Source organism: Megascapheus bottae, chromosome 28, assembly GCF_031878675.1.
Source record: "Megascapheus bottae isolate mThoBot1 chromosome 28, mThoBot2.hap1, whole genome shotgun sequence".
Lineage (NCBI taxonomy): Eukaryota > Metazoa > Chordata > Mammalia > Rodentia > Geomyidae > Megascapheus > Megascapheus bottae.
This window is the reverse complement of record NC_143536.1, coordinates 6,642,218-6,658,600: the sequence shown is the minus strand read 5'-3', so window position 1 is coordinate 6,658,600 and position 16,383 is coordinate 6,642,218. Positions and strand designations below refer to the sequence as shown.

General features: G+C 51.2%; 1 protein-coding gene across 4 annotated transcripts in view; it reads right to left on the bottom strand.

Moving 5' to 3' along the window:
* The window catches only part of Fbxw8 (F-box and WD repeat domain containing 8), an 85,808-nt gene that overhangs the window by 1,263 nt on the left and 68,162 nt on the right, over positions 1-16,383 (bottom strand). For 2 of the 4 annotated variants that reach the window (XM_090320182.1, XM_090320185.1), the window contains 4 exons: positions 14,238-14,365; positions 5,942-6,115; positions 4,655-4,765; positions 3,606-4,227 (listed from right to left, as the gene is read on the bottom strand). In XM_090320182.1, coding sequence (XP_090176308.1) covers positions 4,083-4,227; positions 4,655-4,765; positions 5,942-6,115; positions 14,238-14,365 — 558 coding nt within the window. In that variant the 3' untranslated portion in view covers positions 3,606-4,082. Of the gene's footprint in view, positions 1-1,740; positions 2,228-3,605; positions 4,228-4,654; positions 4,766-5,941; positions 6,116-14,237; positions 14,366-16,383 lie in introns of those variants that run through there. The other 2 variants (XM_090320184.1, XM_090320183.1) reach the window with 2 other exon arrangements.

Genomic DNA, 16,383 nt, shown 5'->3' with positions numbered 1-16,383 from the left:
CGTCCTAGAGGAAAAGCCCCTCGGCACCCTTTTGGGTCTATTCTCCAGGCTTGTTTGGAGCTACCTCCCCACCTTCTGGGAAGTTCTGATACCTGGCCATGGCTGCTGTGTACTTTCTCCTCTGTTCCACCCTGGCCTTGGGTTTGCAGTGTGTGGGTGAGGGGATGAACCCGGGACGTGAGGGTCTGGAGGACCTGCTTGTTCTTGGCTAGAACCCTGGCAAGCACTGAGTGATGGTGAACCAGACTAGGAACTGGTGCTGTGGGTCTCTGGGCAAACTGATGCTTTGGCATGGCTGGGGGAGGGGGGAGGGTGCAAGACAGCCTCCTCTCCCAGGCGCTGGACCCCAGGCCCGGGACCCCAGGTGTCTTCTTCTGTGGCTTCCTCCTATCTCTGTGGAGTCTCTCTGGCTCTTGGGGATGGCTTAATGGTGTGTTCTAATTTGATGCTCGGTGTTGGAAATGTGGCGGTCCATCAGGGTCCCTGGCGGTGGCTGAGGTTCAAGTTGGTGTTAAATGACTGAACAAAGCAAGTGACAAACTAAAGGGACATAGGCGTTGTGGGGGCTGCGGGGACACACCTGGCCCTGGCCAAAGGAGGACGATAAGGTCTGCAGGTATCTTGCTATGAGTGGCTCCTGATGGTGGCGTCTGGCAGCACGGCCCCTCCTCTCGTGGCAGGTGGTGGTCAGTGGTGCCCCGCTTAGGGGCTGGAAATCTGGGGGGAGGGGAGTCAAGGCCTTGCCAACCTCAGGGAAGGTGACCTCCCCTGCCACTCCAGGGGCCCCATGGCCTGGGCTGGAGATCAGGGGTGGGGCGTCATGGGGTGGCACGGGGGAGGGGCGGGTGGTATCATCACAGATCTCTGAAGTGTCTGGCTCCATGCCTGCGTGTGTGCGTGAGCCTGCAGTCTCCTGAGCAGTCTGTCTGCCACACTCCCGGAGTCCTGGGACACTCCCATGCGCTCTCGCTCTGATTTTGATCTTTCCAACAAAGGCAATTCATGAATGCAAAATGTCTGCATAAATAATAAATAAGCATCCCCAGCCCCGATGCCTGGAGCTCTCGCTGGGGAGAGGAGCTGCTGCAGGCTCGCTCGTGCTGCAGGTGGAGGGCTGCCCAGTGCTTTTGAGGGTTTGGGCCGTGGTTCATCTCAAGTGAATTCAAATGAGTTTGCTTCTGAGTGCGGCCCACGCTGCTGAGATGCAAGCTTGTGTCCAAGCACCAGGGTGCTGTCTAGCTGTCTAGCAGAGTTAAGGCTCTGGGGCTCCAGGGTCACCTGGGGCTCTGTTGCCAGCTCCTGGCATGCTTTGTACCAGTTGTGTGAGCTGAGTTGGTGCAAACCTGCTCTTATCCTGCCCAGGCTAATTCCCAACACCCCGAGGGGCTGCTGGCCTTTGATCAGCAAAGACGGAGGGCCACTGCTCCAGGCATGGATGTGGGGGCAGCCATGCCATCTGGGCAGTGAGGGCTGTGTGACAGGAAGCAGGTGGCTGTGGAAGGATTCTTGCTACCTGCCCACGGCTGGGCATGCCCAGGAGGGGAGTTCTGGCTGCACAGACCATGACCGAGGGCAGCCATCCCCTACCCCCGGCTGGGGACGCAAAGCAAACCACATGAAGAGGCGCCTCCTTTGTGGCAGCCCGAAGCAGGTGCTGCTTGTGCTGGCCTTGTTCTAGAAGAGGCGAATGAGAAGTGCTTGTAACAATCTTTTTGTCGGAAGCCACCCGGAACTGGGTAGAATTCAGCACTAGGTTAAATATTTGGAGGGTGCTGATAAGTGGGCACTGGGAGATGCCAGGCTGTGGGTGGAGAACTGAGCAGGGATGGGGCCCCAGGCAGAGGCCGGAAGAACTTGAAAGAAGGACCCTGTCCGGCACAGCCTGTTACCTGTGGGAAAGGCTGGCTTTGCAGTCAGGGCCGTCTGGTGTGCAGCAAGCACGTCAGTGCAGGCTCACAAACGGAAACCTTATCAGCGGCCAGTGGAAACCTGCAGCCACGTGACCCATAAATTATGGACAGGGGACTGGGCAGGACCACGGCGGCCTCTGTTCTGGCCTCTTGGGGAATGAGTTACTGAGAGGCAAAAACAAAAAGCAAAAAACCTTGCTGTTATTTTCGGGTTCAAGTGGCGAGAAAGTTCTTTTTGCTGTGCTCACGTGAGAGCATCCATCCACATGTGGGCTCTGGTCCCTGTCCAGCTGCAGTGAGGAAGGCCGAGGGGCGCCCTGGGGTGCAAGCAGGCCAAGTTAAGTTGGGGAGGGTGTGACGGGACGGAGGAGTCAGGGCCACATCACCAGTCTCCCAAGGCAGGGCAACCCTGGGGTCTTTGTCCCTCAGGCTCTGCCAGTGTGAACAACTGCCAGCAGGCCAGGTGGTGGGTGAAAACGGCCAGGAGGGCTCGGCCAAGGGCAGTGGGTCAGCAGGAGATGAGACCTGGGCAGCCCACGGGCCGCTCCCCCGGACAGCGGTCAGGGACGGTGCACAGGATGGAGCGTGCCGCCCGCCCATTTCTAAGAAGCTGCTGGCTGTGTTCATGCCCGGAAAGAAGAGCCCACACAGAGCCAGGGCTGCTCCTGAGCCCAGCGGGAGGAGGGTATCTGCACATTAGAGCAGCACAGCCAAGACGCCGCGGGCCCTGCTTCAGCAGCCAGGTAACCATCTGGCCTGGCTGCTCGGGGTGACGGGCAGGTCTATGTGGCACAGACGCCACTGCCTGGCCGGCCAGCCCACTCAGCCCACTGCTGCTGCAGCTGCTGTTCAGAGCAAGCCCGGCTGGAAGCACCGCCTCCTCCTGGGGAGGGGGCTCTGGTCCCCTGGGGGAAGGACTTCTTAGGCTGCCACCTTCCCCTTTTAGAAAGGACCAAAGCTCCGCTGCTGGGGAAGCCTGGACCCAGGGGAGGGGGCCCCTGGCCCTAGCTGCTCTGAAACGCAGCACGAGGCGGCTCACACGCTGTGATGGGCAGGAGGGCATGGGCCGGGTGCCCCTATGGCCAGCATGACAGGGGGACAGTAAGCGGAGCCCCAGGAAGTGGAAAGCATTCACTGTGTAGCAGTGCACAGTGCTGCCAGGACACCAAGGCCACACGACTGACAGACACTGCAAGTCCAGAGAAGTCATCAGACGCTGGGCTACCATGGGGCGGGAACATGGAGCCACGGAATTCTTCCCCTTCCTCCCTGCCCCCCTAGTCCTGGGGTTTGAACGCAGGGTGCTGAACCCCAGCTTCTTTTTGCTTAACTAGCAACCTACCACTTGAGTCACAGCACTGCTTCTGGTGTCTTCTGTGTATGTGGCACTGAAAAATGGAGCTCAGGGATTTGTGCGTGCTAGGCAAGCACTGGGGTTGGGGCCTTTATGCATCGTTGAGAGCTGGTGGCCCGCACACGGGTGTGTTTGGCACACCGTCTATGGGGTCAGGTACTGGCAGCGCGTCCACGGGCCTCACTGCGGTTCTCTGCATAGCAGCTCCTCAGCGCCAGCAGGTGGGCACTCTGGCACTGTCCCTGGCCTCCTCCCCTCCCCCACAGCCATCGCAGGGTGGCTGCTTTTTCCCTATGAGAAAACCATTACTGAGTACCAAAGCAAAATAGTCCTCAGCAAGATAACAGTATAAATATATAATTATGAGCCTTGGTAAAAAGCTATCCAAAAAAAGCACTAATTTGCTAGGTGTACACTGGTGGTGGCACGGCGGGGTACAGCTCAGAGCTGACCCTCAGCACACCCCATCCTGAGCGGGGTCGGCGATCCGAGAGAGGGAGCTGACAGGGGTCAGAGCATCTCTAGGAGCCCAGGGAGAAGGAGTCCGCTCGGCCGTCAGTGCCCAGGATGAGCCCAGGGGAGCAGGGGAGCGAGATAGACAGGCCGGGGCGGCGTGTGGGAAGGAAGTTCAGTTTGAGCCATTAGTGTGCGATATTCAAAGCCACAACAGAGGGAGAGAGCAGGATGGACTGAGTTAGCTGACAAGCTCCAGGGTAGAGGGGAGCGGGCAGCTCAAACCATTGCCACCCAGCGCAGGGCTCCGTGGTAAATGGATAAAATTACCTGCCCTGTGTTCTCCCTGTGTGGGGGGTGACTCCCTACACGCTCTCATAGGGAAAGGCCAGCGCCAGGTCGTAGTTGTACGTAGCCATGATGTCGCAGGAGGAGCGGCAGACAGGAAGAGGGCTCTGAAGGGCCAGCTGGTCCACAGCAAACTGGTAGGCGTGGATCAGCCCCCGGTGTCTGGAGGAAGCAAGGGGGCCACAGGTCAGGACAGACTCCGTCTGTAAGAGGTACTTGCTATACGCATCACCTGGGCCCTGCCACGTGTCAGGCAAGCAGGCCGGAGGCCTCACAGCAGCTGCTCACAGGGCTGGCCAACAGGAAAATAGGAGAAGCCCCTGTGCCCTCCTGCCCCTGTGCCCTCCTGCCTGGGCCGGCCCCCCAACTAGGAAACAGATGCCTCCCCTTGGCCAAGCTGCTGCCGTCTGCCGGCCCTCCCTGCACAGAGGCTGTGGGCAGCTGGGGAGCATGTGTGAGAAGCACATAGTGCATGGGCTCTGGGCTCCCCACAGCCAAACTGTGTTCCCAGATTCCACAGAAGGAGGGGGCAGACACAGCCCGGAGGTGGCAGCAAGGCCGTTCCACTGAGCTATGGTTAGGATCTGACCTCCTGTGCGTGGCGAAGTTGTCCAGGTCGGAGTTGCGTACCACCCTCTCATAGGGCACGTGGGCTGTGATGAGGCTGTGGCTGTTGAAGGAGACGTGGCGCACAGGGTGTCTGTGGATGAGGAGAGAGGTGCATGCGTGAGCACGGAGGCACAGTGGACTGCTCTATGCCTGGAGCGGACTCACTGCAGGCAGCTGCTGGTGCTAGCTGTGACAGGATCACAGCTAGAGGGACCTTCCTCGCCTGGCTTGCCCTGGGGGGGCCCATAAGGAAAGCACAGCATTACAGAAATGAGTTCATGAGGAAAAGTCAGGCCCTGCCTGGCCTCTAGGTAGTCAAGCAAGGTGCAGGGATTCCAGCCTTGCGGCACCACCTAGTGGCCACACGGTGCCTCACCACAGCCCTCAGTCAGCCTGGGGACGGATGCACACAGGAAAGGGAGACCACGGCTCTGGGATGCTAGAAGCTCTAAAACAAAGGTGCAGCAAGGTGCTGCTCAGACCAAGCTCTCGACTTGTGTGTACGGTTTCCCAGTGGAAGGCCTTGGTGTCTGTTCCAGGTCTCCTGACTATGCACCCCTAGAATGTGGCTTTGAAGCAGCACTGACGGACAGCCCGGGAGGTGAGTTCTCCCGAGAGGCCAGGAGACTGCTGGTTGGAGGTTAAAGTAGACTCATTTGAACCCCCCTCCCCCCTGCCCACGGGCACCCACCCACTTAGCTGGTCCTGGGGCTTGAAATCTGGGCTGTACCGGAGCTTCTTTTGCTCAGGCTAGCATTCTACCACAGCTGTACTTTGGGATTTTTCTGAGTAGTTTTTTGGAGCAAAGAGTCTCAGACTTTCCTGCCTGGGCTGGCTTGGAATTGCGATTCAGATCTGAGACTCCTGAGTAGCTAGGATGACAGGCGTGAGCTCCGGGTGCCGGTGCTCACAGGAAACTTAGACGCGGCTAGGCTCGTGAACTCGTGTTTGCTTCTCATCCGCTACCGCTGGCAGGAGAATGGTGTTGCCACCGTCTGCCTTGCATGGGATATTGTCTATCTGCTCAATATCTGCATTGAAGGCTGAAAAGATAAATCCCTCCCTCACTGAAGTGTCTGAGGAAAGCCCCAACAACGCAGAGGTGACACGGGAGTGGAGGGGGTACAGGCAGACCATAAAGCACAATGTGCTGAGGTTAGAGAAGCTGCACCTCCAGGCCTCAGTGTCCTCACTGAGCACAGAGCTGGCGCGTCTGGCAGGGCGGCAGCGAGGGCGGCACTGGTGCAGGAGCCCAGGGAAGCCTCACCTGGAGTGGGCCTCCCACAGCTTCTCGTTCATGCGATAGTCCCACACGGACACCAGGCCTTCCTCACCTCCGCTCACAATCTTCCAGTCGTCCATCTGGACGGCAGAGACCCCCAGCTGGTGAGCTGAGAGGGACAGGGCGATCTTATCAGTGCGGAGGTCATGGATCCTCACCCTGGAGAGGGGAGAACGGGAAATGGGGTCAGCGCTACTGCCCAAAACGACCATGTCCCCCTGACGCTCCTCAGGGGAGAAACTGGGCATCAGTGGTGCATCACCGTCCTGTGGCCATTTGGGAAGGAGTGTGAGCTAGAGGCCAGCAGCTCCCACTTGGCCTAATCCTAGTGACTCAGGAGGATCGCAGTTTGAAGCCACCCCAGTCTTAGTAAAGTCCACGAGGTTTTTACCTCCAAGAAACTACTCAAAAAAGCTGGAAGTGGTGCTGTGTTCAAGTGAGAGAGGGCTAGCCTTGAGCAAAAGAAGTTCAGGGATAGTTTCAGGCCCAGAGTTCAAGTTCCAGGATGAACCAAAAGAAACAAACAAAAAAAAAGAAGTGTGTTCAGGTGAACGCCAGCAGTCACTCGTCTGGCCCTGATGTGCCTTTCTTGCAGAACTTCTTTTAAACTATACATATATATATATATATATATATACACACATACATATATATATATGTGTGTATATATATATACTTCTCAACGTACAGCAAATTTTCACATGAAGAAATTGAGTCAGGGGGCCGGGAGTTTGGCCTAGTGGTAGAGTGCTTGCCTAGACCCAGGTTCGGTTCCTCGGTACCACATATGTAGCAAAAGGCCGGAAGTGGTGCTGTGGCTCAAGTGGTAGAGCCCTAGCTTTGAGAAAATCCAGGGACAGTGCTCAAGCCTTGAGCCCAAGCCCAGGACTGGCAAAAAAAAAAGAAAAAGAAATTGAGTTAGGACTTACAGTGAAGGTGGCCAATGTAAGCAAACTATTTGAATTTAATGAGGATGAATTTAAAATACATACTAGAGGGAGGGGGGGAAGTGGGAGAAAATGAAAGAGGGGAGGGTAACCTTGTTCAAAAAGACATGTACTCATTACCTGACTTATGTATGTAAAAAACCCCTCTGTATATCCCCTCTTTACAATAAAATCGGAATAAAAAATATACAACAGCTACTAGAGCTGGTGGTGCCTCATGCCTTAATCTTAGCTATTCAAAAGGCTCACAGTTCAAAACCAGCTCAGGCAGGAATGTCTAGGAGACTCTCTTCTGTAATAAGCACCAAAAAGCCACAAGTAAAGCCGAGGCTCCATCCTTGAGTGAAAAAGCTCAGGGGAAGCGCCCAGTCCTTGATTCAAGCCCCAGGACTGAGAAGAGAGGAAGCACCAAGGGTGTCCAAAGACCTGCAAAGCCGCTCCTCTCCTTGCTTCACTACTATCCATGTGAAAGCAGGGACAGAAAAATTTAGCCCAAGTATCATTTCAGAGTGTGTTTGGTTAATAGGGTGTATTTTGCTGTGGCGATTTCCATGAAGAGCCTCTGTTGAATATTTATAGCCCATAATTTACAGTTTGGCTGTAAGGAGACGAAGGCAAACATAAATTTGGTCCAGAAGTTCAAAGGTTACCATCTGTTTTCCTATTGTATTTTGATACCAGCATGGACGGCTCCAACCAAATAAACAACTACACCAAGACACAGCAGCAGTGTCCTTGACATCACCAGGGAAAACAAAGCTGGCCCAACAGACTGGAATACCTCCTCCTCACTGGAAAAAGGGAGATGTGGGTTTTGTTTTGTTTGTTTTTCCCTGTCATCTTAAGAGGCATCTCTCTGGCTCCCTGTCTACAGACATCAATGCAAACTCTCCAGCGGGCAATGTCCACTCAGGCCATCAAATTTACAGAAAGTGAGAAGTGGAGATGGGCCTTGAACACCTGACGGTGAAATGCAGTGGCCCTCAGCCAGCCTGCATCCTCCACGCAGCATTCTGCACTGGGCAGCAGGTAGCACAGCAAACGGGTCTGAAGGCATGCCAGGACACCGATTCCAGGAACAAAGGGAGCCAATGGGAGTTAGAGTGAGCCTCCGTCGAGCGGGGGTTTCATCAACTTTGCCCACTGAAAAGAAAAATAATTGGTCCGAAAGCTGTAATTGTATTATGTTTAATATTCATGGTTGGGCTTGGAGGACTGTTCCAACACTCCCTCTCCTCAGCCCCTCTAATGAAAATCACACCCTAGGAGGCGGCTCTAGCCCGCCAATTAAAACAAAAGACACCAGAACCTTCCAAAGACTCCAGCAGAGGAGCATCCATCTGATGGCAGGAAAACGTGCTGGAACCGAGGGGGAGGCACGCTCGGGAAGGTCCTGTGTTAAGGGCTCTGAATAACTTATTCTAACATTGCAGATGGAGTAAAGGCAACATTTGCGCCCTGCGCGGGCTCTGACAGCAGGCAGCAAGCCACGACTTTCTGTCAGGCGGCAGGAAGCACGCACACTCTTTAATTGGGGGCGCAACTTCCTATTGGTTTGGATGAAGCAGTCCTACATAGTAATAAGGCAAAGTGTGTCTGGTGGCAAAGCGGAGCCTGCTCAGACTCTGGCTCAGCAGTTTCATTAAGAAGGCCTGAACTCCTGCTACATTTCTTCTATGTGGAAAATAAAGGGCACCAGCTACAAGGCACTAAAACACAGTTTTGGGGGTTTTGTTTTTATGACCAAACAAATCAGGAAAATTTAGTTTATAACTTTTAATGTTCTTAACGAGGTGACGTTCAGAGACGTTACAGTTATACAAGTGAGCTGTAACAAGCTATACAAGTCAGGGGATGATGTCACCCCTTCCCTTACTCTCTCCTGTCCCCATCTTCAACACACTGTCTAGTGTCTGCTACATAGGGACAAATTTTAAAAATTATACGAGATTCTGTTTGCTCTCACTAAACCTGAGCTATTAAAGAGGATTTCAAACCCTGCCTTAGGCGCTGAGGGGGACGACGTTAACACACAGCATGGACGATAGCCTTCCAAGATGAATGGATCACTTTAGACTAGACAGCCACCAGAAAGGCTTGTGTTGAGCTTAGTACTTCCACCAGGGGTGCTGGGATAACAGGGAGCCTACCACAAATGCATCAGGTGGGATCTGCCACATTCACAGCCTTACAAGTCACCTCCTAGTGGGTCAAACATGTCCATGTACCCGCCTGAGCTATAAAACCCTCAAGAAAGTGTGGGGGCAAATCTTTGTGACCATATCCTATAAATGATACCAACAGCACAAGCAACAAAGAAAAAAAAGGAATATACTCAAATTCATCCATATTAAAAACTTAAAACTACTAAAAACTATTTTTAAAAAAGGAATATATCCAACTTCATCCATATTAAAAACTTGCTTCAGCGGACACTACCAAGAAAGTGAAAAGACAACCAAAGAATAGAAAAAAATTGGCAGATCACATACCCTGTATGGAACTGTTATCTGAATAAGTAAGAAACTCACCACAACTCAACAATCAAAAGTCAGGTAGTCAGCTGCAGACCACATCTGGATAGCAGTCTCTCAGAAGAAGACATATACAACAGGGTGTACATGAAAGATAGGGTGTGCGTGTGATAAGGTGTACATATTGAATGCCCGAAAAGACCAGCGCCAGGAAATGCAAATACAAATCACAAGCAGGTACCGCTGCAGGATGGCTATGGCGGGTAGTAATTAGAAGCCTCGTAAGGTGTGTGGGCATGTAAGATAGAGCAGTTATTTTAGCAAAGGGCCTTACACATAGAATCACCATGTAAGCCAGGAATTCTGCCTCTAGGTATGTACATCCAAAGGAAACGAAGACACAGAAAAATGTACACGTGACAGCTGAAGGGGGAATGCAACGCCTGCCTTGCAATGAACAGATGAGCAGAGGTGGACTGGTCTTACAGTGGGGTGTTTGGCCACAGCAGAAAATGATAGAGATGGGACAACATGATGTATGCTAAAAACACTATGCCCAGTGGAAGAAGCCAATCACAAAGACTGAGTCATTCCATTTATATGACATGCCTGAAACAGGTAGGCATGCACAGAAAGAAAGCAGAAGCTTAGCACTGGAATGGGGGTGAATGAATGGGGAAAGGGACAATGGCTACAGATAAATACCAAGTCTCTACTTGGGTGATACACGCGTCCTAAAATTCACTGGGATGGTAGTTGGATAACTCATTAAGAACACTGAATTGTGCGGGGCGCGGTAGCTCAAGCCTGTAATCCTAGCTACTCAGGAGGCTGAGATCTGAACATCAAGGTTCAAAGCCAGCCTGGGCACAAAGGGACTGAGACTCTCATTTCCAACTAACCTCTAGAAAACAGGAAGTGGGGCATGGTTCAAGGGCAGGGCGGTAGTCTTGAGCTAAAAAGCTCAGGGACAGTGTCCAGGCCAAGTACAAGCCCCATGAAAACAAAAAAAAAAAAAACCCAAATTGCGTGATTTAAACAGACGAATTATGTGGTAATTGAATGCTAACTCAGGAAGTAGGGCTGTGGCTCCAGGGGTAGGGCTGTAGCCTTGAGCTGAAGAGCTCAGGGACAGTGTTCAGAATACTAACTAATATATATATATATATATGTATATATATATATATATATATATATATATATGTAAGAACCTGGAGAGGCATCCTATAGGATTGAGGCGTCCTGTGGGATCTGTGGGTTCTGTGAATGTTACCCTAGCAACCCAACAACAGTTTGCATCTCTCAGTAATAGCACCAACTCTTGTTTGGGTTCTCCCTAGCAGGGCACCAGCAAACTCTCTTCCCCAGATCTCTCTGGTGAGGACGAGCACATGGCAGAAAAGAGGGAGGGACATCGTCCAAGCAGTACCGAGGCTGTTGACAAGGAAGGGGGAGGTGTGGTTCTGAAGGTGGAGTGGCAGTCTGACCATCACTGGAACCCTTTGGTCAGATAGCAAAGGCCTGGGGACTCCAGGAGGCTAACTGGAGCCAACAGGCTGAGGAGCAGGGTCCAACACAGCAGGGGCTGTGCGGGAGGTGCACCTTACTTCCCTGGCTTCTCCTGCAGCTGTGCCCTCACAGGCATCCCAACACGGTCAATAGTGGAACAAGAGGCTAAAATTCTGATAGGAACTCCAAAAGGCCAATTCAAGGAACCTTGCAGGCCAAGAAATGGGAGTTGGGGGGGGTCTCCACTTCTTTGTGGCTTTGCCTCAACCACAGTGCTATAGGCAGGTAAGATGGGGAAGACATCTTTCACCTTGCTGGAAGACCCAAGAAAGGAGGACCACAAGGCCAGAAGTCCCAGGGCTAACAGCAGGAAGTGGAATGACGGGTGTGGGAGAGGTCCTCATGTTATTCTAAGCATACTAGACACAGTGAATCCTTGGAAAACTAGTTTCAATCTCTGCCAAGTCTTGGCAATGGGCACCAGTCTGTGAGTGGCCACGCCACAGTGGAACGCCACTTTCCTCACTGCCCCTGCTTTCTGGTCTATATGGGAAGTGTGAATCCAGGAAAACTCGCAGCTCCTGAGGTCTCTCCTCACCCCAGCTCTTCTCCACTGGCCCTGCTTTCCCCTCTCCTGCCTCCCAGGAAGGACAACAGGCTACATATTGTTCTCAGTTTCCCACTCCCCCAAATAAGAGTGCTTGTGAAATTCCATTCCTATGTGCAAACTACTCAAACTGTTTTCCTTTTTCTCTTGGCCAGACTGTTTTATATACCCTTAGCCTCCAAGTCATTCTCATGTGAATCACAAAGCCCCGAGAAAATGCGCTGTGGCCAATGACATTGAAGCTCTTTAAATTGAATAAGGAGGCCACCGCCTTCTCAAAATGCAACGGCCAGTAAAGGACAGTCAACTACACAGTTCTCAGAGCACTGGACCCCAGGTTCCTTTTGAAATAGAACACAAGCCTGGGAGTGCACCTCTAAGGACCATCTTATCCACAGGAAAAAGAAGGGGAGATGTCCCTTCATTTCAATGTCTGGATGCCTGATTCTTTTCCCAGAGGTGCAATTTTTATGTAAACCTCATTTACTTTTTTAGTTTATGGGGGTTTGAACTTAGGGCTTTGTTGGCACTTGCTACACAGGTGCTCTACCACTTGAGCCAAGCCTCCATGTAGCTGGGATAACACAGGACCACCTGCTATGGGCCCCACTTTTTCTGTTGAGGGAGGACCTCGTGAACTTTATCTCCAGGCTGGGCTGTGCCACCTGTCCCCTGATCTCTTCTTCCCCAGTAGCTGGCTAGTATTCTAGCACAGCTACCACTTTTAACCCTTATATTTTTATCACATAAGGTGGAGTCCAGTATTTTAATCTGTAAAGAGTTTTCTTATAGGTGAGGCTAAGCCTAACATGCCAACAACAGTCAAACAGCCCCGTGCCAGTCCTGGTTGTGGGACCCTTTATCACTTTAACCTCGCCCCCTTCCACCCATGCCCCAGTCTAGGCCATTTGCCTGTTTTTTTTTTTGTTAGTTGTGGGGCTTGAACTCAGAGGCTGGGTACTCTTTTGCTTAAGGCCAAGTGTTCTACCACTTGAGCCACATCACCATTTGGTTTTTGGTAACTGGAGATCTCAGCTTCCTGAGTAGCTAGGATCATAGGCGTGAGCCACCAGCATCCAGTTTCATTTGTTCTTTTTCTCTACTGAGGCAGAGATTTTGTTTAAAAACAAAACAAAACAGGGGCTGGGAGTTTGGCCTAGTGGTAGAGTGCTTGCCTATCATGCATGAAGACCTGGGTTCAATTCCTTGGTACCACATACATAGAAAAAGCCAGAAGTGGTGCTGAAGCTCAAGTGCTAGAGCTCTAGCCTTGAGAAAGTCCAAGGACAGTGCTCAGGCCTTGAGCTCAGCCCAGGACTGGTTTAAAAAACAAACAATCCCCCCTCCCCCATCAAACATAACAATGGTTTTCTAATAAAATAGACTTAGCCTGCAAATTTGGACTTGAGCGTGAGCAGAGGGTGTGGGGCTCCTGTTGGGGCTGTGGCAGAATGAGGTGGTCTTGCTCCTCAGGGAACAAGGCAGAGCAGTCTCCTTCCTCCCTGCTAGCTCCACACGCAGACACCATGGCACACTCAGTCTCTTGTACAAGTGCTCAGCTGTGAGCAGAACACATGGTCCCGTGCCTCAGTATCCCAGGCCCCCCAGGTCTTGATGGGCCTCCTCCTTGTTTGCTGGTCATTGGAGAACCTACCAGGTAAACTCAGAGTGCATGGATTCATTCCATTTGCTGCACGCACCACAGGAGCCATCTACCAGGCCTAGCTGCTAGTAGGAGAAAAGCTGAGCCCAATGTTCAGCCCCTCAGTAGCAGAACATGAGCCATTTCAGGTCTTGAGGAAGAAAGTGATAGAATACTTTTTCTCCATGTTACTTTTTTACTACATGCAAAAGGGGATGGAAAGGTAGCTGAGTGAAGGTTGAGGGGGCTGGAAATACTATTTGATAAAGTGGTTACTGTTGCAGACTGCTGCAGTAGCCCAAGGGACAGGGGTCTAGGACTTGGCAAGAAGGACAGCTGCCTCCTGAGCACAGCGGCCCACCACCTGCAGCCCGGGGTGGGGTCCAGAGGAGGGCGCCAGCAGCCCCTGGCTTCTAGCCATGCTACTACTCTTCAGGGCACAGGATCAGACACAGCAGATAACCAGCCAAGAACAAGAGGAAAGAAAGAAAAGAAAAAGACAAGGGGAGAGGGGCAGGGAGGAGGAAAACCTAAAATTTGGACTCGAAGGGTCTTTTCAGACACTTTAATCCTTTCATGCTGATGGCTCCCGGAGTGTCCACGGCTGGCACTGGACCCTATGTGGGGAAAATCCGACTTACTAAGCCAATGCGTTAAAGAGAAGGCTGCTAATCAGCTAAATAGAAACTGGAATCTGCTCCCATCAAGTCTCGTTCCCTATCACCAGAGGGACACCGCAGCGTTCTGAAAATACACTCTTGACATCCTTTGGCAGGCAACCCTGTTTTGTGGAACATGATTCATCCCTTAGGTTATTGTTTTTAATATTAGAAAGTGAGCTTTTAAATGCCAAACAAATTGTGCAGCAGGGGGACAAGAGATATTCCAAGTGGTCTCGCTGGACCTCCTACCAACTGTGTCCACCAACTGGCTGACCAGAACATCGTCCTGTGGCGCTTAGAGATGGAGCAGAGACAAAGTGGGGTCCAACTATTACCTAATGCAAGCCTCTGCTTTCCAAGTCATGGGCTGACACACTCAGCTCAGGTGGGCAAAGCTGCAACGTGGAGGTGGGGACCGGCCAGCACACACTCGGACGTACCTCCTGTCCATGTTGCCGCTGACCATGAGGTGGGGAGGGCTGTCCCTGAGGTTGACGCAGGTGAAGTCACCAAGTGCATTTCCGAGCTTTGACAGGCAGCGCTCTGCTTCCAGGCTGTACACCAGGATCTGGGAGAGGAAGCACACGTCAGAGGACTGCTGGATACTTTCATGTCCACCCTACTCCTGCCTTCTGTCTTCTGCAGCGCATCTTCTGGCCACCAGCGGGCCACCGCCAGGACTGGGATACAGCCACTGGAATCACAGCAGGGAATGCAGACAAACTCATAGGTTGCTGAAGTGCCAAATGGGGAAGTGAGGTTCTGCTAAATTTTATTTTCTTTGTTCAGTTCAAGGGGTTAAACCCTAGGATCAGGACCAGCAGAGCCCTCACATATGCTAGCGAGTGTTGTGCTGTTGTGTTCCATCTACCCTAACCCAGGTAGCCCGGTGTTTTAATAGACAAGAGAGCCCCTGGCTGCTTGTGGTTTGGAATGAATGGGAACGTAGGAACTCAGGGCTGGGCAAGCTTGTGGATGACCCAGGGTGGGCTCTCTTTCGGCGTCTACGGCACAGAAGGTAAAAGACCAGTACAGGGACAAGGAAGATGAAGACGAAGCCTGCCTGGCTAAGCATCTGGTGATCTGTGTAGACTAACCAGCAACCAGGCCCTCTTTTCCCCACCCCAGGTGGTGTGGGAAGCTCTGATCTCTCAGGTGTGGAAGGTGTGGAGACAATACAGCATCCATTTTAGCTACTCTACTCTTTCCCCAGCAGAGGGGAAGGGAAGGGTGACTCACAGGAAGCTTTCTGAAGTGTCTCATGAAAAACTTTACTAGTTCAAGTAACAGCAATGCCTGCTCAGCAGGTGCTGAGCACTCAGCCCTCCCCCTTACCAGTACTCACACCTCTCCCTCAGTGGTCATCTTTTCTGCTGATCATGCATTGTTTTAAATGAATTGCAAACTCTAAAGCTTTCCAATAGTGTTAAGATTAACACATGTGGAAATCACGTGCTTTCCTTTTCTTGTTAACTTATGCATTTAATTACACAACAGTGTGGATTCCTACATTGGCACTGAGGAAGAAGAAATCAAACCACCACACACACATTGTTAGCACACATGCTAACAAGTGAAATCTGGGGAAATTTCTGTTAGTTGAAACCCCACACCTATTCACAGCTCCACTGAGAGCATCTAGACTTCAGATCCAAAATACCTTCTTATTCCAGGAAGACTAAAGAATAAGCTGGGCCCCAGTCAAAAACTGCATCAAAAATGTCTTAGACTTTAACAATTTAAAAATAACTAAGCCGGGTGCTGGTGGCTACTCAGGAGGCTGAGCTCTGAGGATGGTGGTTTGAAGCCAGCCCAGGCAGAAAAGTCTCTGTGAGACTCTTATCTCTAATTAACCACTCAAAACCTGGATGCAGTGCTAGCCTTGAGCACAAAGAGGCTCAGGGGCAGCATCCAGGCCCTGAGTTCAAGCCTCACAACTGGCAACAAAAGAAGAGTATTCTTTCAAGTATAGATATAATCAAGTTTTCCATTTTCAACAAATCACCTCAAAATTTAAAATGTCAACCTGATAGTGTATTACAAAAGTAATATTGTGAATATTTCAAAATAGCTGAAAACTTGATTGTTTTCAAAGCAAAGAAATACAAATGTCTGAGGGACAGACATTCCCCATATACATTTGTATGGCACACATAAGTATGCACACAGACTACCAGCCATTTATACATGTGTTAATTCTTAGAAGGAATTTTCACCTACTTATTACAGAGCTTTCAACATTTTGAACTCTCACTTTTCTTGCTTTTAACAAAGTTAAACTTCTGCAGCATGAATGGAGACCTTCGGCCATAAAGGGTCCATGGTAAGTCTAAGGACTGAAATCTGGTACCAAGTCACTATATCTTTACTTTTTCCAGAAGTTCTTTCTTGACAAGGGGATGAAATCATCTCTGGGTGATATAGGAGGACCAATCCCTTGCCAAAAAAAGATTGCAAATTCATCATAAAGACATCTAAGTCAGCAGTCAAGTATTTTCTAAAATGTTCAATAATTCAACGAGTCAGAACTATGTGAAGAGTACCTTTACTATTGTGTTTAGTTAAAGACCACAGAGATTAGAAAAC